This window comes from Rosa chinensis, chromosome 1 (genome assembly GCF_002994745.2).
Source record: "Rosa chinensis cultivar Old Blush chromosome 1, RchiOBHm-V2, whole genome shotgun sequence".
NCBI lineage: Eukaryota > Viridiplantae > Streptophyta > Magnoliopsida > Rosales > Rosaceae > Rosa > Rosa chinensis.
The window spans coordinates 65459682-65480831 of NC_037088.1; the positions used below are offsets into that span (position 1 = coordinate 65459682).

General features: G+C 36.1%; 2 protein-coding genes across 2 annotated transcripts; one reads left to right on the forward strand and one right to left on the reverse strand.

Annotated features, from left to right (window-relative positions):
* Positions 1–11190: 11190 nt before the first annotated feature.
* LOC112172401 (late embryogenesis abundant protein At1g64065) lies at positions 11191–11727 on the forward strand. The gene has a single exon (XM_024309730.1). The coding sequence runs from the start codon at positions 11191–11193 to the stop codon at positions 11725–11727; it is 537 nt and encodes a 178-aa protein (XP_024165498.1).
* Positions 11728–14764: 3037 nt separating this feature from the next.
* On the reverse strand, positions 14765–15400 carry LOC112172409 (late embryogenesis abundant protein At1g64065). The gene has a single exon (XM_024309741.1). The coding sequence runs from the start codon at positions 15398–15400 to the stop codon at positions 14765–14767; it is 636 nt and encodes a 211-aa protein (XP_024165509.1).
* Positions 15401–21150: the final 5750 nt, after the last annotated feature.

Here is a 21150-nt window from a genome sequence, read left to right on the forward strand (position 1 = left end):
TGTTTTTCAAATTTAGCAAAAGATTTATAAGATTTTTTTGTACGTAATTAATTTACTTCTGAAATAACTTAAAAGGCTAGGTTTTTCAAAAATATTTTTGTACCTATCTGTCCAAACCACTTTTAAATGCCTGCTTTATAACAAACCTAAAACTGGCTCAAATTTTTTTTTTTTTAATCTTTGAAAATGGACCCCCAAAGCAGACATAAATTATAAATAGTTAAAACATATTCATATTCTCATCCCCAAAAAAAAAAAAAAAAATTTAAGATCATAATTGTCTGTTCTCGATCTCATCTCCGATTGACTCTCCTCAAATGTGTCCCATTTGGAGTGGTCTCACTGAGAGGCTGACTACAATTTCATAATGACTGATACATAGTATAAGCATTTTGGGATTAAAATTCTGCATCGATCCTCTGTTCTCATCTCCGATTGACTATTCTTAAATGTGTCTCATTTGGAGTGGCTTCACCAGAAAGACCAACTACAATGACATGGTCATAGTAGAAAACTCAAAGAGTAAGCATTAATGGCGAAAAATAGAAACCCTAACCAGAAAACGAAGAAGAGCAACTGATATTGAAGCTTGGTAATTTTTACAGAAAATGGACGTAACTAATACAAGCAAAGAGAAATAGCTATTTATACTAGAAGATAACAGAAAATTATTACAGCTAAGCAAACATATGCAGATCTTGCCACGTGTCCTTCATGATGCGGTCAGGATTAATCGTCCATGCAATTGAGTCAAACTAAACAGCTTGAGGTTGAGTCATGCAATAAGCATGGGCTTGCTGAGCTATTAAACGTTGGGTTGTCCTTATTAGACCACCAGGGGCAGAACCACATGGTAGGTTGTCTCGGCTGCAGCCTAAACAGAATTTTGGTCCAAAAACTCTCAAGTATCTGTATATTTCCCTTCAATCCATACTAGCCCCCAAGAAGAAAAATTATATGCAGCTACTCGACTAACTCGAGCCCTCGAGTCCTCGAGTCCTTGTCTCCTTGACGGCAGTGCGACACCAGTTGGAGACGAGCTCAATGATCTGGTCATCTTTGATTGATGGACTCCCCAATGACTGCCTTGATCTTCTGCTAGACATGATCGATCGGAATATCTATTCCTGCTGTATATATTAGCTCAGTACCAATCTAGCTTTTGTCAAAGCTTATGAAATTGCTAGAGTATATTATATAATAGTGGTAGTAGTAGTGGAGGAGGAGAAAAACCTAGCTAAAAGAAGAAAGTGGGGGAGAAGCAATTTCTAAGATAGAAGAGGACGAGGAAGAAAGAGCTATAGCAAAGGCAAAAAGGAGTAGGGGTGGGCGAGTAGCAGTTTGTCTTAGAAAATTGTAAGATGGAGTGATGGATATATATATATATATATATATATATATATATATATTAATATCAATGGGAAGTGGGGCGACAATGATATATATATATATATATATATATATTATCAATTGTAAGATGTTGTGTTGTGTGTGTGTTCCCAAGTTGGGGTTTGATTTCAGGTGGGCTTAGAGAAATGTGTTTGTAATTGAGCTAAGCCCTCTCTCTACTTACATAACTAACATCATAATTTTATCCACCAATTGCTGATTGCCACAGTAGCCCTCTCCCCTGTCCCTGCGCGTTTTAGATTTCAAAACTACTCCTATGTTTCAGGGTAGTTAGTATAAGTTGCAGGGAGACGAATCGGTTAGTATTTTAGAAGATCCTGACTTGGCGTGCTGATTTGGAAAAATCCCATGAATCTACTCTAAGTTTTGATTTCGGAAAATCTCATGAATCTATTCTAAATTTTGATTTGTGCATTTCGATGGAGCCATAGAAGTCAACGGCTAACTTGCTGGCAAATAGCATTAATAATGATTTTGTAATTGCTAAGTTTGAAGTTAGTGGGTCTAGAGGATACAATTTAGTTAGTTTATTGTTGTTTTACAATAAATGTATGCTTGTAGTTATAATTTACGGAGTTTGATTTTATGTCCCCTCCATTGTATGATTTGATTGAAAATAATATAGATTTGAGGATGAGTCTTCCACCGGGTTTCAAACCTTAAAAAAAAAAAAAAAAAAAAACGAACTTCTAATTAGCCTAGACAACTTTCATATCCTGCATCCGCCACTGTAGGCCACACGTTGATATTGGACTCATTAGCCTCGCTAGGCACACCATTACCAAGTACACTAGGCCTGTTAGGCACCATACTAGGCACCTTACTGCCATTAGTATTAGGCACATCACAAGCACTAGGCACATCACCGTTACTAGCAGTAGGCATACTCATTGTGCTCAGTGCTAACAAGACCAACTACAATGACATGATGACTAATACAAAGTACGAGACACGACATAGTTAAAGATTTTGTCAAGAATTCATGAAGAATACTATATAATCTTGAACTTCAATGATACAAAGAGTGTACCATAAAAAAATTGTCCTAAATCGATCACCACCTGTATTATATTCGGGACTAATTAATTATTACTCGTCGAGTAACTCGTGTAACATAATAGAAATCAGTTTGTGCCAGTATACCCGAAGTATGGTGACGTAGAACGTACCTGTCATGCATGTTTCAATTCAACCAAAACGGTGTTCCCTTGCCCTAATCTAATCTCCCCAAGATAAAGTGACCCACACACACAACTTTCTATTTTTGTTTCTGACTTTCTGCTCTTTATTTGAGCGAGGATACTCGGATATTTGGACCAGTGTCAATTCAACTGAAAAAGAAAATCGCGATCGAAGCAATAAAGGTTTCTAGAAGCTTTTCATCTAAGATCCATTCATTTTTTGTTCAAAAACATTGAAAGTAAGTACTAACAAATCAGTAACAAACACTTTTAAACTCTCTTGTAAAAATTAATCAAACATGCATATACACGTCCTGGATCTGAAGAAACAAAGAGCCGATCTCAGCCATTTCTCTTCTCCTTCTGAAGACGAGTTTATGACCAAAACGAGGAAGACATTTTTTAATCTAGTCGTTAGTATATGTGGTTGTCGTAAATTTCATGAGCCACCCCAAGTCCTCCTAAGAATCCTATTAGGATGGGAAGAAAAATCAATGCAAATTCGAGAATCTTTATCATTGCTTGGATATGTGGAGATTACGGAATGAGCTTGTCTTCCCTTCAAACTTGCGAATATTTCAAACTTGTGCTTCTCAATGTCATTCTAGTATTTTGTTTGCCCCACTACACATCATGCCTTCTACGTGAAACATTACATGTGACATGAAATTTTGAACACATGATTCATGAATACAATTTCTGTAGATTCCCCCATTCAAGCCACAACTAGTTCATCACTTATATAATAAATTAATGGTACATTAACACACTTTGGCATTTGACTTAGTTAGCATTTAGGGAAATAGGAATAAGGTTAGGTGGATACTATGTTTTCATGATATTAATTAAGTAATAATTAACTCCCTCACAACTCTCTAACTTCTAAGTATTTATTTAGAGACGGAGTCAGAAATTATATCATATGAGAGTAAAACCTCTTTAAACTGTACAAAACAATTCCAAAATAAATCATCAAACTTGCTATGAACCAAATTACTTAATTAACAACCTTGGAAGGAAAGAAATTGCTATTTTGGACCCTAATCTGTCTCCCCCAAATCAGCTCATTTCTTGAATCAACTCATCCGATTCTTCACAGCTTTACTTATTCAGTGCTCAGTTTGAAAACAAAGAAGCTTCCATTTAAGTAATACAAAGTCTAAAGCTTATTCCCAATCCTAAGGGCAACTCCAACCATAGGGTTAAAAACTATATTTTGTTGAATTATAAGACTTTTCATTTCCAACAATGCTTTTTAGGGGGAGTTGGTCCTAAAATTATAGGACTTGGGCTAATCTTTAGCCCAAGTCTCATAATTGAGACTTTTCGAAGACCAAGACTCGGATTCTGTTTATGGGGCCCAGTAAATGGGTTATTATTTACTTTTACTCAAATTGACCTTATTTAATATGACGGCTCAAATTTGAGGAAAAAAAGTGATCAATGGCTCTTATTAAATCAAGAGTTATTATTTCTATTTTGTTCCAAAATTTTTTTAAAAATTACCAGAAAATTGAGGGAAAAAAAATATACCTATTGGAACAGTAAATTATGAGAAATTATATAAATATCAACCCATTCTTTTCTATTTCCTCACACCAAATATCCTCCATCTCCTTCACAATTGTTTACCTTATTTAACTATATTAACATACTTTTAATATAATATTCATCAACATTACACTCATATTATATTTAATCAAGAACAGTGAAAATAGCACCCATATAGCACCTCATTGTTGGAGATGAGAATTAAGTCATATATGAATAGTGCAACAAGGGGATGCTAAAATGAGAATAGCACCCCAAATAGAGCCTATAGTTGGAGTTGCCCTAACCGCTAAAACATCTTAAAAACACGTTAAGGCAACTCAGCTGGAAATGTATAAACAACTAGCTAGCTAGCACAATAATACTTAGGGCCGCCACCCCAAAATTATATCAAAACCAAAAACCATATATGGCTATATATAAATTACACTTCCCTTTCCTGTAGTATCACAACATCCCACATTCTCAAACTAAAGCACTAGATTAAAGCCTCTCATCTCCCTCAAATCCTCCACTTTCCCAAGAACCAAAACCACGAGGGACGAAGTATCCACATACTAATCACCACGATCCGATGACACCGCCCCATGCATATATTGCCTCCGTCTCTGCCACTACTCCCTCCATCATCTCCCAACCATCTCTCTCCCTCTCTCCTAGTGATGATGTGCCTGAGTGTTTGACATGGCTGGACTCGCAGCCAAGTGGAAGTGTGGTGTTCCTCTGTTTTGGAAGCTTAGGATTGTTTACAAAGGAGCAGTTGGGAGAAATAGCTGTGGGGTTAGAGAGGAGTGGCCGAAGGTTCTTGTGGGTGGTCCGTAACCCACCTTCTCATAATCAAAGTGTGCCTGACCAGGATTTGGATTTTTTGCTTCCGGATGGTTTCTTGGGTAGGACCAAGGATAGGGGTCTTCAGTCGAGTATATTTGAGATTTTGAGTATATCCAACCAGGTCTTGAGGTTAAACTGTAATTGACATGAGTGATAAATAAAATTTCTGAAAACTGAGATGGTGGTTTTTGGAAATCTACTGCGTAATGAAACATTAAAAGTTTGAGGCGACCATAGTGTTTCAATATCTAGAAGTCTATTTTTGTGTGGGTCTTTGATTAGTTTTTAGGCACCTCAATACTTGGTGATGGCCAACTCTGATTTCATATTAATTACCAGAACAAACTATTTGCTCAACACTAACCAAACCATTAGAACATTTTGTGCCCCTTTTCTTTCTTTCATTTTGTGCCCTTTTTTTACCATTTCAAAAAAAAAAAAAAAAAAAAAAAAACTTATATACTTTTACTATCGAATAGTCCTTTTAGATAGAAATACCTAGCTTAACTCTCTAGTGTCATTATCTTATCAGAAATATTATTTCTGAACATCGTTTTGGGCCTCCGGACCAAAAAAAAAAAAAAATTGTTTTCGGACTACTTGAAGTATGCTTCCAAAACTATAAATGGTTGGGTTAAGATCACTTTCGTACGAGGAGGCATTTTTTCAAAACTGCTTTTAAATGCTTTCATATAGAGCACATTTCATTTTTTTTATTATTTCAAAAGCATTTTTTTATCGAGAAATTTTAAATACACCATCTCAATTACTTAATGTACACCCCTTATAGTTTTTTTGTCTAATTTTTTCATCAAAATTTCATCTATGCTTCTCCTCATGAAATAATAAGTGAGAAAAAACTTCAGAAAAAAAAAATTTCATTGTATCTTAAATTTTTATTTAATACATTCAAATACTATAATTTTTTTAATTTATTGTGTAATTAATTGCTAACTAGTTCATCCACATATCAATAAGGTAATTACTGAATACATTTCTTCTTTCTCACATCAATGAGGTTGGTTAACTTTCTTACCTTTGTTGTTCTTCAAGTTGATGTCTCTAAGATTTAAAAAAATTCTATATATATGTCAATATCTTCATGATCCATATAATCATGGTCAATATTAAAATCGGTAAGAATGAGCCACGGTGGTTGTTTTGTTTTTTTTTTATCGGGTAATTAGCTGTTAGTAACTCACACACTCATGCAGTGGTATCCCAGCGCTAGGACACCTGCACCGACATTGCGGCGAAAGCTAGGCAAAGCCATACTAATACACTGCATCGCATATGCAATAACCCAAAGGGTCCTTCAAATCTGCTGGCCACGGGATGGAGCTGGGATTCGAACGCTAGACCTGGGGGTTCCAGACTAGGCCATTCGACCAACACACCACACCACATGGTTGAGCCATGGTGGTTGTTTGGCAAACAAAGTGATGTATTCATGTATGCAAGATATATCTGATGGTTTTATAACCTCTTTTAATATGTTTCAACCAATTTGGTTGCTTGTTAGTTCTTCATGTGGACTACAATTATTTCATTTGTCAATGACGTTCACGTATGATCTTGCAGAGAGAGCGATTGTATCATGAAGACAAGGAGAAAATTTAACCTATAAGAAAGTATTTTATTAATATTTTGATATATAAAGCATTGTTGTAAATATAATAAATATATGGCTATCCACATAAATTCTCATATTTCATGTCCTTAGGATGTAAACTTAACTCCTATATAAAGGAGTTTATAAGAATGAATAAGATACACACATCTACATTTCCTCCTTACTATCTCTCTATATTCTCTGATTCCTACAAATGTAAGTTTTTAGTTTATAACAAGCATTTAAATTTTATTTTGTTTGTAGATTCTTCTTCGTTTGTAGTTATTATGTATTTATTGATGAGGAGGGCAGAGAAGGAACTTTGATGACAAAAAATATAGGGGGTGTGCATTAAGTAATTGGGAGGTGTATATATAAAAGGGGAAATGATCATTTACCCAATTTTAGCTTAAAAATTGCCCACTTACCCAAACACTCTAAAAAGATTGCCCACTTACCCAAACAGTATAAAAGATTATTTCTGTAATACCCAATTAATTTTTTATATATTTATTTTTGGGACAATTTTGCTCTCTCCTTCTTTGTCACTTAGTCAGAGAAGTCATCGGAGACCTTGCCGGACTTCGGTGACTAGTGGCCGACCGGTCGCCGAAATCCAGACTCCGGCGTCTGAATTTATTGGCCCTAATAATACCTAGTAAGTAGTAACCATATTATTACCCCCCACTAATCATATTATTACCTCCCAATAATCATATTATTGCCTACGTGATTGGCACCAGATTGGTGATCGGTGATTGGCGGTGGGCTCGAGGTTAACGAAGATGGCGCGTGGGATGCGCTTGTCAGCGCCGGTCTCGGAGAAGAAGGTGTTAAAGGCGTCGTCGCCACTGCCGACGGTCTTGTCGATCAGCATCTGGCCGTCCGGCTGGAGAGAGAGAGAGAGAGAGAGAGAGAGAGAGAGAGAGAGAGAGAGAGAGAGAGAGAGAGAGAGAGAGAGAGAGAGAGAGAGAGAGAGAGAGAGAGAGAGAGAGAATGAGGGCAATACTGTCAAACACTGTTAGATTGGATAAATGAGGTTAAAAAACTCTTAGTAGAGTAAATTGACAATTTTTAGACTAAAATTAAGTAAGTATTCAAGGCCCCTATATAAAACTTCTCTTTTTGATCTCTAAAAATCATTCTTAAACAAGCCCAATCCTAATGATCGAGTCCACATAATAGAAATTCTTAGTTGATTGTCATCACATGCTAGGTAATGAGTAATGATCGACATGATGCTAATCATCATTGTAATTTTTTTTTTATTCTTCTTTGTAATAAAAATGTGAAAGCGAAACTACAAATATTCTAGTACGTACATGCACCATGTTATAGTTAATGAGGCATAGAAATATACATCTAATAGAAAAAATATACACTAAGAGGAAAATAGGACCAATCCCAAAATTCTCCATTCTCATGCCTATCTCTCTGAATTACTTTCTTCTAATGTATCCCATTTCGAGCGGTTCCCACGAGAGGCCAAATACAATGATTTGATGACTAATTCACCTACAAGAAGTACATGACGGTTGAAGTCATTGTAAATTTTGTCACAGATCTATTAAAGGATCAATTTTGGACTTCATTGATACATTGTGATGACATAAATTAGGTTAGGTCGGTGTAATGTAATGATTCAACCAAAAGGGTCCTACCCCTAATCGATCTAATCTCCCCAAGATGAAGCGCCCCCACACAGAGCTTCTATTTTTTTTTCTCTTTATCTGTGTAAAGGTACTTGGATATTTGAACTCTTCCCAGTAATACAGACACTATATGATGAAATATTTCTGGCATGGTTTTTGTTTGCTAGCTTGATTAATTAAGCAAGATTGACAAGGTCAATCAATCAGTAGCGTAACTAGCACTAATCATATTTAGTCTAAAAACGCCGGAAGCACATGGGTATGTCCAGCCAAGAAAGGCATCAGAATATGAGGCAAAACAAACTCTTGCTTGGTCAATCGACTCGAAAAAGAAAATCGAAGCAAGAGTTAGGACTCTGAAAGCTGCTGTTATCTATGAAAATTCATTCATTTTTTGTTCAAAAATATCGAAGATAAGTAATAAAAAAATCAGTAATAAACACGTTTGATCTCTCCTGTAAAAATTAATCAAACATCCATATATATACACGTCTTGGATCTCAAGAAAAAAAGAGCCGATCGATGATCGTAGTTTATGTACCTAATTCAATTAAATAAGATTATTGTCCCTTTGATACTTGATTCAAATCATGAAGTCTCGAATATTACATTCATGGTAGGGACTATTATATTAGCCGCCGTAGAAGACCAGTCACCCAAATTTTATAATGAAAGAGACATAAGATGATAAGATATAATATTGATGAATGAAAAGAACCACTAAATTTTGCACATGTGATTATGCTGACAACAGTTGTTTAACGATCTCATTAGCTAAGACGGCCAGGTATTTCTCAATACATTAGTTTTATCCATTAAGAATATTATATTAGCTTGCTGTAACATCTGATGTATATAAAAAAAAAATATGCTGATGATTTTGAATTTGGCACAAAAGACAACATAATGGAATTAATAGTTTATCCTAGTAAGACTTTCCTAATTGTAACTTGTAAGATAGTCTATATCAAAGACTAAGTACTACAGATAAAATTGCTAAGTATATATATGACTGTGGTTACCTGGATTTAACCATTTAGTTGGTTCCTCCAAAATTCTATATTACTTTCAATGGCATGCAATGTGGGATTGAATTTTGAGATTAATTAAATCAATAAAATTTAGCTCCTTGACCTTAGCTCTTTTTCCTTGAAAGTAGGTTCAATTTTGTGCATCTTAATTGAATTGTCTCTCTATTATGAGTCTATGATATCCAAGGTTAGTGAATAAGAAAGATTTTTTTTTTCTCCTACTCAAGACGAGTTTATGACCAAAAGGAAAAAGAAAAGAAGAAGACTTTAATCTAGTCGTTAGTATGTACGTGGCTGTCGTAAATTTCCTAAGAATCCTATTTGGATGGCAAGAAAATCCGATGCAAATTCGAGGATCTTTATCTTTGCTTGGATATATAAACCCCAATATCACGGGAAGAAGACACCCTCAAACTTGCGAATATTTCAAACTTGTGCTTCTCAATATCATTCTAGTATCTTGTTTGCCCCACTACACATCATGCCTTCTACGTGAAATATTCCATTTCCATGTGTGACATGAAATTTTGAACTCATGATTCATGAATACAATTTCCCAGTAAATTCCCCCATTCAACTATTCAAGCCACAGCTAGCTCATCACTTATATAATAAATTAACGATACCTTAACACACTCTGGCATTTGACTTATTTGGCAAATAGGAATAAGGTTAGGTACATACTAAGTTTGCATGATATTATTAGTTAAGTAGTTTAATTAACTCGCGCGCTCACACCTCTGTAAGTTTTAAACATTAATTCAATGATGGAGTCAGAAATTATATCATATATGATGTAGGATGAGAATGAGCCCGGTTTAACTAGAAAGCCATGAAAGTAAAGAAGTGTAGAATAAAAAAAAGTGATTGGAAAATAGGTAACTCACACATAATGAAGTTACTAGCCGCTGAAATATTCAAGAAGATTTGGTTTTGGACTTTTCGGGTTATTGGTGCAAAAAGTCAGGTTTTGATTGTGAATCAGATTTGATCAACTTTTTGCCAAAATGTCTGTTTGAGACGCATGATACCTTTTCGGAATGGAAACGACAAGATCTTCAAGACTCACTTATGTGAGCCCTAACAGATTTTGGCCTAAATATATTGTCTTAATTATTCAATTAGGGATTTGATATTTTAGGCTAGTTTTACATTTGTTTTAGAATTCTTTTATTTTTAGGTTCTTTGTTTTCTTTTTAATTTGGATTATTTAGAATTTCTTGTTAGATTATGATTTTAGGTCTTGGATGCCTATATAAGTACCATCATGTTTTGTATTAGAATCAGTTTTATCAAATCAAATTTAATAAAATGAGAGATTTTTCTCAAGTTCTCTGGTGGATTCCAGATTTATTTTTTTACAATTTATTGCTTGTAAACCCAAGTTACTTTTGACCGTGTTAATATAGGAGTAGAACCTTTTTAAATTGTGCAAATAATCCAAAAATAAATCGTCAAACTTGCTGCGAACCAAATTACTTAACAACCTTGGAAGGAAAGAAATTGCTATTTTGGACAGTAACCTGTCTCCCCAAGACAGCTCATTTCTTGAGTCAACTCATCTGATTCTTCACAGATTTACTTATTCTGTGCTCAGATTGAGAACAAAGAAGCTTTCATTTATGTAATGTACAAAGTCTAAAGCTTATTCCAAATCCTAACGGCTAAAAACATCTTAAAACACACGTTAAGGCAATTCTCAGCTGGAAAGGTGCTGAAAGGTATAAACAACTAGCTAGCTAGCACAATAATACTTAGGGCCACCACCCCAAAATTATATCAAAACCACAAACCGTATACGGCTATATATAAATTACACTTTCCTTTCCTGCAGTACCACAACATCCCACATTCTCAAACTAAAGAGTAGACTAAAGCCTCTCCTCTCCCTCAATTCCTCCCCTTTCTCAAGAACCAAAACCATGAGGGACGAAGAAGCTCGCCGGAAGAGAACCAGGTGCCTGGCATGCATAGCTTTCGGGGTGATAGCACAGACGATAATCATCGTCCTCTTTGTGGTGATAGTCATGCGCGTCAAGACCCCGAAAGTCCGTTTAGAATCCGTCGGCGTCACCACTCTCACCACAAGCAACTCTTCCTTCAAAGCCGATCTCAACGCGCTTGTCACAGTCAAGAACAAGAACTTTGGCCACTACAAGTTCGACAGCGCCAAGGCGACTTTCAGCTACAAAGGCACTGATATAGGAGAGGGTACCATATCCAAGGACAAAGCCAAGGCGAAGAAGACCAAGAAGATCAATGTGACGGTGTCGTTGAACTCGAACAAGATCACATCGAGTGATATTAGCTCCGGGAATGTGACGTTGACGGCGTACGCTAAGTTGGATGGTAAGGTTCATCTTCTGAACATTATCAAGAAGAAGAAATCTTCCGAGTTGAACTGCACAATACATGTGGATACCAAGGCCAAAGCGGTACAAGTTTTGAGTTGCAAGTGATTGATCTCAAACTAATCCTTCATTCTTTTTTCTTTTTGTAATCTTTTTTCTTTTTCACTTTTCTGGATTTGAAGTTTGGCAGTTGTTATTGAATATGAATTAATTTGAATTTTTATCTGTTCACGGGAGGGACAAGTCTGTAATTGTGTATGTTAAAGGCTCTATAGTTTTATAATTTTATTCTACAAGATTGGCAATTGGTACATTTGCTTGCAACGAGATGATCATTATCAAAGTAATTTCTTTGTTTCAAATTAATCTTGGATAACTTAATTTCTCTGCGATTCTTTTGACAAAAGAATTTGTTAAATTTGAGTTAGTTAGTTAACAATATGTGTGAATTCAGATGATCAAATTAACGTTTAATTAATAGTGCGATCGTTTGGATGAGCATAACATTATAGTGGAATAAGAAAGTCTCTTTGATTGAGATTGAGATTGATACTTAATTAAACATTAACAGCTAGCTGCTAAGACAAAATAAGATTAATATTGAGGAAGGGTTGCATGTGATATGTAATATCAAGTGGTCCACTTGGTAGTGATGTCTATGGACATTGTCGCACCCTAAAGTAATATTCTTTGGAGATAAAGCATAAGCAGGGCAAGAAATTTATTATATTTCCAATCATAGCCACATATTCAAATGGCATATAGAGTAGTACAAGATAAGGGAGGGGAGGATAAAGTTTCCTATTCAAATTTCTATTGAAAACGAATGATGACTGAGAGAGAGATCGAAAGTTGTGTTGATTAGTGTTTCTGAGATCCATTATCAAGCTAGATACATCTGAATTTCCCGGGCCGGCCAGCTAGCTCATAAATATCGTAGAGAAAACACAATTGTGGAGGGGTCACACGCCAAACTCTTTAGCTTGTTGCCCTGTTAATTGCTTGAAACTATACTCCAGAGTGTGGAAGCAATCCATTCAAGCATTCTTCATGACCCTAGCTACTATATATATGCTGCTTTAACAACGTACAACCCACATGAATCTCATATGGGTAATTAGTTTTTTTTTTTTTTCACACAACAATGATATAACATCAATCAAACTATTGATGAAATCTGTAACTTGTTACCCAATGAGTGTCTTAAGTTAAAAGATGCTCCAAGTGTTCTTAAACTCGGATTTATTCTAAATCCTAAAGCCTATATCCTAAGAGCTTGCTTAAACCTTAACACGTACTAGACATTGAACGGCTCCGTCTTTTCCTTTATTTTTTGAAAAAGTGAGAGTTTCCATTTTAGGCCACACCGATTTAAATTAAGTGATAATGTTTTCACGTTAATCAAAAGGTGTTGCTTAAGAGGAAGTCCATTTGTATTAATGATCTATATATATAAAGCAAAGCCTTCCTGTATTTGCAAGACATTGGTCTGTCGATTGGGTTAGCTGGCTTCTATACCTTGCTTGCTCGTCACCTCAAGCATCATCACAAAGTTCTTGCTTCATGAACACAAGTGAAGAGTAGTGATAATAAGCAAAAATGATGTAGTCTAGCTACAACCTTGTCCTTTCACCCTTTTACCATCAGCTTGTAGCTAAGAATCATCATTAAGTAGTTGAAGTCACCCTTTTACTCTAACCAACTCCAAGAATCTCTCATGATTCTCTAGAAAAGCCACCCAGTATATATTACAAAATAGGAACACAAATTAACCGGCAGAGTACATATTGTATATAAAATCTATTGGCATTGGATATTGCTGACACTTGGGTCTACCAAGTCAACGAAGAAGGTGAAGTTCATTTCTGCATACCTGTTCTTCTTGATCAAGCTCCTCACGAGGAAGACCTTGCCCCTTAACTTAGAGTACGCTCTAAGCCCCGCAACCCCTAAAGTTATCTGACCAGGGACCTTCAAATGGAAGGCTGTGAGGTTCGTCATCACCGTCACGGTCGTGTTCTTAGTTGCACTAGAAGGAGCTATTGCCGCCTGCACCTTAACATCGCCGACTTGCAGGGTGCCCATATAACTAGTGAACGCAATGGAGCTATTTTCGAATTTGTAGCGTCCGAAATTAGGTTTCTTATTGAGAGACACCTCGGCGTTGAACTCATGCTAATAGCGGGAATAGCGCGCTGTGTGGACAGTACCGACGTATTCGATCCTGAAGTTGCCAATACGGAACTATGGGGACTTGACATGCAGGAGAGTGATGACCAAGACAAGTGTTGTTATGACTATGATCAGGAAAGCTGCAAAAACAGCGACGTATGCAACACATTTTATGCTTTTCTTTCCCTCAGCTGCCATATAGGTATATGCGCATATACGGATATACCTATATGGCAGTATGCTCTGCTTAATTTCAAGAAATGCTCAAGTTAGTTAAGGTTGTATGTGGTGGCGTGAACTGTGAAGTGAAGATTCAAATGAACTATAGGCTATATAAATCACCTACATCAATAGTTAATTTGTACATTGTTGTTGGTCGATCATATTCATATATATTATATGTTATCTAACCATTTTGTTTAATATTGGCCTGGTTAGCTACATTTTTTGTAACATAAATTAAATAACACGTTCTTCCGTCATGAAATGATTCTGCAAGAACTGAATTATAGAACAAAAGTTAGATAAAAATAAAGAGAAGGGACATGAAAGTCACTCCTCTAACAAAAAGAGAATGACACAGAGCCGAACAAGAACAAAAAATAAAGGAAAATCAAAGAAGTTCTGAAAAGATGTCATCGTTCTATATAGTCAGTGGTTTGACTTTCTTTTGATGCAAGACTTTTAGTTTTTCTATGACGTCTTAGTGCAATATATTGTGCAAAAGATATTACCATTGACTCTTGATGCTTTTTATTATCTAATCGTCTGTTCTATCATATTCGAACCCAATTTTTATAGAACATATCAGATTCAGATGATATAGATAAGACTCATAAGAGTATACAAAAACAAGCTGATTTGCTTTATTTATTTCACAAATCACACAAATAAATGAATAAATATATATATATATATATATATATATATATATATATCCAATTATCTCAAGTTCTAACCCGCAAATGATAGTCTAATTGCATTTGATATCGTGGACTTGTTTATTTGTCAAATTAACGATCATGGTGCATTTCATCTCAGCTGACTTCTTCTTCTTGATCATGTTCATCAAGTACACCTTCCCGTTTATCTTCGAGTACGTGCTAAGCGTCACAGACCCTGAACTTATATCACTGGCCAAGTTCGAATTAACGGTAGTCACGGCCCCGGACACGATCGTCTTCCTGGTCGCTTTAGTCCTAGCCGTTTCCTGAGGAACAACAGCATCCCCAACTTGGGTGCCCTTATAAATAAAGCTAATGGAGGTCTGATCATACTTGTACCGCCCGAAATTAGGGTTCTTGACAGAAACTTCAGCAATGAACCTCAAAGTAAGCGAGGGATTGGCCGTGGTGTTGAGTTCCTCAACCGTGATGGCTTGGATACGGAACTTGGGGCTCTTGACACGCATGACAGTGAGTGCGAAAACAGTTATGACTATGATCTGGAACACAGCGAAAACCGCGATGTAGATTAGACATTTGATGCGCTTCTTTCTGCGTAGCTCATCATTGGAGTGAGCTCTCGAAGATTCTGCATCGCTTCTGGCCATGGCTTGCCCATTAGCGTATGGTGCGAAAGGGTAGGCCTCTTGATTCCTCTCTGCCATTTTTGCTTCGGCTCACAATCTTCAAAATTTTGAAATGATTGAGTGAGATTAGGGATATGAAGTGGAGATTCAGATGAGATATAGCATATATATAATGAACAGACTTTAGCCGGCGACATATATTAATATTTCATAAGGTGGTCAAAACTCAAAAGTTAGACCTTCCATATTTAAAGAAATGTTAAGCGAATCCTTGGGGTTAATTAAAGCTGCTTAAGCACTCCATATCAGACAATTTCAAACACGGTAGAGGGGATTGGTTTTACATATTGAAGCTTCGATCTCTAAAAGAATGGGCAATGTCTTTGTGAGAAACGCAGGACTAGGTTTTGGTGACATTATTTAACTTGACACAGAAGCAAAGTCATGATTTGAAAGAATATGTCACCGGACTTGTTCATTTGTTTCTTTTTCTATTGTTCCCATCTGTACTTAAGGATTACACTTCTTCCAGCTTCTCCTGTTTAATTGAATGTCTTCAGTAGGAGAAGACATGTTCATCAATTGTTTCTTTTTCTCCTGACGCAGTTAGTGCATCTATTTTTATTTTGGCAAGTTTGAAAGTACTAATTCTTACGAAAATTCATTCCACTTCTTAAAGTGTTATTGCGTTGTAAATGTTCGGAACTTTCTTGAATTCTATCCACAAAAAACTATCCCAGTTTGAACAACTACAATACTACATCCAGTTTTGCAATGACAGATCAAGAATTTTGAGAATAATTGCTAAAAAGTAAGAACAACTATGTTTGTGAATTATCATTTAATTGTCTATTCAGTGAACTATTATTATCTAAATTAGAAATAGAATGAAAGTACTATTTCTAATTTTTATCTAGAAAAAGTGAGTTCAAACATGAGACCTTTACCGAGATTTAATTAGAGAAAATGCTCCTAGCTAGACCAGACCAAACATAGTTAGCAAAAATGAAAATAATAATAATAATAATAATAATGTTGAACTAGCCAACAAATTTGAAAGAAGTATAACCCAGAAGCGACCCAACCTAGATTTTCTTGATGTGGCCAATACCAAATTTCCACATTGAAGGTTGTTAAGGGTTATCATATGACTTGTACATCCGTACAAATATGGAGAATATGTTGTTGAATAAGACAACGTACAGAACGTACATGAGCTACGTGGCTGCTAGCTTATCTTTTCAAACCCTCGATCTATCAAGTTTTTCCACCTACTTAAATGACCCATTCGTCAAATTTAGCTGCTTATCTCAGCTAATTGCGATGCTTCCTTGTAGCAAAACTTAAATTGTCAAATCAATAGACTTATTCTATTTGGCATTGATAGACATTTCGATACTAATTTCATATTTTCATTACAGAAGGTTCCATTGTATCATTTTTACCAAATAAGAGTTGCTTAAAAGTCACCATGTCACCATATTCATAGACCACACAAGTCAATGTTCAACTCACAGCCGCCTTCCCCCGTTTGGAATAAGTACGCAGCAGAGAATAACTAGCTTAGGCTTGTTGAAATTGAAATACTTTTCAAAGTAAGTGCATTGATCCCTATATATATATGCTTGCTTGCTCCACCACCATTCCATCGATCACTCACAGCACTTGAAAAGCCAGAAATTCAAAACACACTTCATTTGTTAAAGAAGCTAAAAGCCTAAAATGGCAGAGAACAATAAGGAAGCAACATCTCCTTATCCGTTGATGCCCTCCGCCCCCAGCTACATGAGGAGCGATCAGGAAGCCGCGGTGTCCGCTCCGCCTAGCGCGGAGGAGCTTCGTCACAAGAAGCGCATGAGGCGCCTTCTCTACGTAGCTATCTTCGCCGTGTTCCAAGTCGTAGTGATAACAGTGTTTGCACTCACCGTGATGAAAATCAAGAGCCCCAAATTCCGGATCCGGACGGCGTCGATCACTGACTTTGAAGTCGGCAGCGCCACGAGTCCGTCGTTTGATTTGGAAATGGACGTTCATTTTGGGGTGAAGAACACCAACTTTGGTCACTTCGAGTATGAAGATGGAATCGTTGTGTTTTCGTACGGAGGTGTGAGAATTGGACAGGCCAATGTGGAGGAGGCACGTGTCAGGGCAAGATCGACCAGGAAGGTGGACGTCTCATCGGTGAACTTGACTTCGAAAGGTTTGCCGGCAAACTCACCGTTGGGGAGTGATATTAGTAGGGGGATTATTCCGATTACGACGTCCTCAAAGTTAGATGGGAAGATTCATCTGATGAAGGTGATCAAGAAGAAGAAGTCTGCTCAGATGAATTGCACCATGGAAGTTGTTCTTGCCACAAAGTCTGTTCAAAATGTCGTATGCAAGTGAAGTGATTCGTCATTTTTGATATTTTTCTTTTTTGAATATTTGATTTTTGGATTTGTTTATTTCTTTTGTGAGCTATATATTACATATGGAACATCTTGTTACAATTTACAAATGCTGTGTATGAGTGTTATATGACAGTTTCATTTTCCTCATAATTTCTTTGGAATATAAATAACAGTTTCATTTTCCTAATAATTTGGTCTTTGGGCCGGGCTTTGATATTTAATGGGCTAAGACGAAAAGATTGAATGTATTGCAGTCTTTGATACATAGAGGCCCAAAAGTGATCACCATCATGGTCCGGTGCTCTCTAATTTGGGCCTATAGTGAAGAAGACCCGTTACAATGCTAGGTGCTCTCCTAGGGTCATGGTCAGTTGGTCACTGTTACATCAAAACAAAACCAAAAGTCTAGGTGACCAAATAATTTGTGATCAATTACGATTGATTCTAAATTTAATGATGAGATAAGTTAGACAAGTCATGAACATTGAATTTTTATACTTTTTAGTTGTTATTCCCCACCAATATAATTGAACATTGACTACGGAGTTTTGGTCACAAAATAGATTAATAAAATACAGTCGCTATTTATGTAAGTTGTGACACTATAGGTCGAAGTTAACTTATTCATTAAACATCCACAAAACTTGGACGATGATTGGAACAGATCCAATGAACTGAACCAAGAGATTCAAATTCCAATTGTAATGTTTCCTCTGAATGTTGTTTTCCCCAAACAGAAAACTCACATTGGAAAATGACCGTCACATGAAATGTGCCAAAGACATGAATCATGATGCAATTGACATTAATTAGATCCTTATAATTATTTTAATCACCAGCAGACACAGTATATAGCTTTCAGAAGAGGAAGGAAACAGAGCAAATCTATGGGTCCTCGGTTGAAAATAAGGTGTCGGGTCTTTGTTTGTTTAGTGTTTCTTGGTGGTTCATTGCATTCGTCTTAATTCAAATTCGTTTCAATGTGAAAGCTTTGGACCTTGTCTTCTTATTGTTTGATGAATTGGTGCAATGAACAGAAATCTTGGCTCAACTACTGTTATCAATGTTGATTTGGGACTTTGGAGTAAGTATTGTACATCTTAAAAGAGCAGTTCATGAGTCATTCGAATGGCTTTATCCTAGTATCTTAGTTAGAAGAAAATGAACACCCTTCAGCTATCTGAAGAGTCAATGGCACGAGAACTGGAGGTTGTGTGGTGTTTGAGTCAGGGTGGTTTTTGAGTTTTTATTAAATTGTTATGAACCATAATTTAACCTGCTTAAGTAATTGCAACAATACTATACATTCATCATAAATGTAATACTATACATTCATCATAAATGTAGACTAAAGTTAGATACATGTTTTTTGTTCATTGCTCAAACATTTCTCATTACTTAACATACAAAATGTACTTATTAAAGTCTAACTTAATACACCAAAGATATTTATTGTAATATCCTCTGTAAAATTCTAACTTGAAATTTTATGTATTGTCGCAAACAACCACCACATGTGGTCGAGTTGGTAAGAGCCTCGGGTTCGAATATCGCCGACGCTTATTGGAGTTAAATCCCAATATATTCTTGGTGGCCAGGGAGGAGGAAGCGTTCTGACAAGATCTCTCGAGCACGGATTAGTCTCTGGGCCTAGGAAGTTTTTGAGGATACCGTGTGATTGACAAATAAAAAAATAAAAAAAGTATTGCCGCAAATAATTAAAACATTCGCTCAATCCATGCAAAAATTATATAACGATAAAAGTAAAAAATTTGTTTGGAAAAAATGTTTTGTAATCTAAGACTATTAAATAATAATGTACACTGCACAACCAAGTAAACTAAAAACTTTGAGTTACACCCTATGTTTGCTATCTTTTATCTTAATTTTCGTATGTTATTCACATGTTCATCAAATATGCGTAGAAGTTGGTTGACCTAGGTAATAGCTTCTCTATCCTCTCGCCCTCTCCTCATATTCGGCTCTAAATCCTAAACCCTAAATTCTTCTCCACAGTTTCTTCCCGCATGTGCATGCATGTTAGTGAGTTTGGTACAAGAAAAATTTCAGTGGAAGGTGAGTTGTTTCAACTCACCACAAACATTTTTGGTCTGAAACTGATGATGTGAAAAAAGTAGGGGCTGCCGCTTACCAAACTAGGCTAAGAGACTTGAAAGCATTCTAAGATTTCACAGGCTTCATAGTCCAGGCCAAACTTCACTTCTATTTCAAGCAATCATTGTAGCCTTATGTGTATATAACTATATATTCATCGAAACAGTTCCTTGCATTGAGATGGTGTTCATTGCAAAGTTGAAAACTAAAACCCATTTCCAAATGTCTGAAATGTGATATTCCCTTGTCTTTTTCCAGGTCTGTGATGTGGTTCACCGTGAAGCTTGCATTGGTGTCTGAAATCAGTGATACGGGTCACAGTTGCTTGGCACTTCTTGTCGTCATAATGTAATCATGTATTGGAAACGCAGTGCGCTGCTGCAGTGCATGCCTTACGAATCCACAGTTATATTCTGTGACGAAATAATCTTTTGATTAAAGTCGCAACGCGAATCAATTAGTTTCGTAATACAAAGTTACAAACTAACCATGTTTTAGTCCCAAGGTACGATGTCATTAAATCGTTCAAAACCGTTTACTTTCCTTGATTCCTTCGATCATCTTATGTTAGTAGCGGAGAATGGTCAAGCGAATCTGACATTGTTTAGCCGCATGATTATGATAGTAGTTAACCATTTAATGTTTTATTGTAAATATTATGTTCATCATTTGTTTGTAACTTGTTAGTTTTGGGAAAGATTACTTTGATATTATTGGAAAATTTAAAGTAGCATGCAATAAAAAAGAAATTATTCCTGAATAAGATTTGAGACTTTCACCAATCAGGTAAACTCTGCTCTAAAAAATAAAGATCGAGCCAAAGAAAAGGTAAAACTATTATGACGCCTACGCCTACCCACAAATTTTTATTTTGATAAAAGAGAACATACTAATAGTATGTTCCGGTTCATAAATCATGAATAGTATAGAAGTCTATATAAATCATGAATAGTATAGAAGTCTATACCACAAATATTTTCACTCATAGTAGTCTATACCACATAAAAACACCTCGCTTTGCAGACAATCTATTATACCCAACCTTATACGCCTAGCACGCAATTATGGTACGAAAAAGCTAAGTACTTCCACAAAACTCATAGAGATATTCTTATAAGCATAAACAATCAATACTAGGAAAACCTATTAAGCAACTATTGGTTCCTTAACCTTAGACGGGTTAGAACCATTGACAACCTCGACTATGGTGAATTCCTGCAATCTATTCATCAATTTCTCCTTCTTTTTGGAATCTTAATCTTCTTCAATGGGGTCCAGACCCATGGATAGAGCTGGCCAACCAAATGGGTGAAGAGGGCC

What these genes read in the sequence shown, in the direction of transcription:
- LOC112172409 (XM_024309741.1), bottom strand. Translation starts at nt 15,400, where the DNA reads ATGGCAGAGAGGAATCAAGAGGCCTACCCTTTCGCACCATACGCTAAT.
- LOC112172401 (XM_024309730.1), top strand. Translation starts at nt 11,191, where the DNA reads ATGAGGGACGAAGAAGCTCGCCGGAAGAGAACCAGGTGCCTGGCATGC.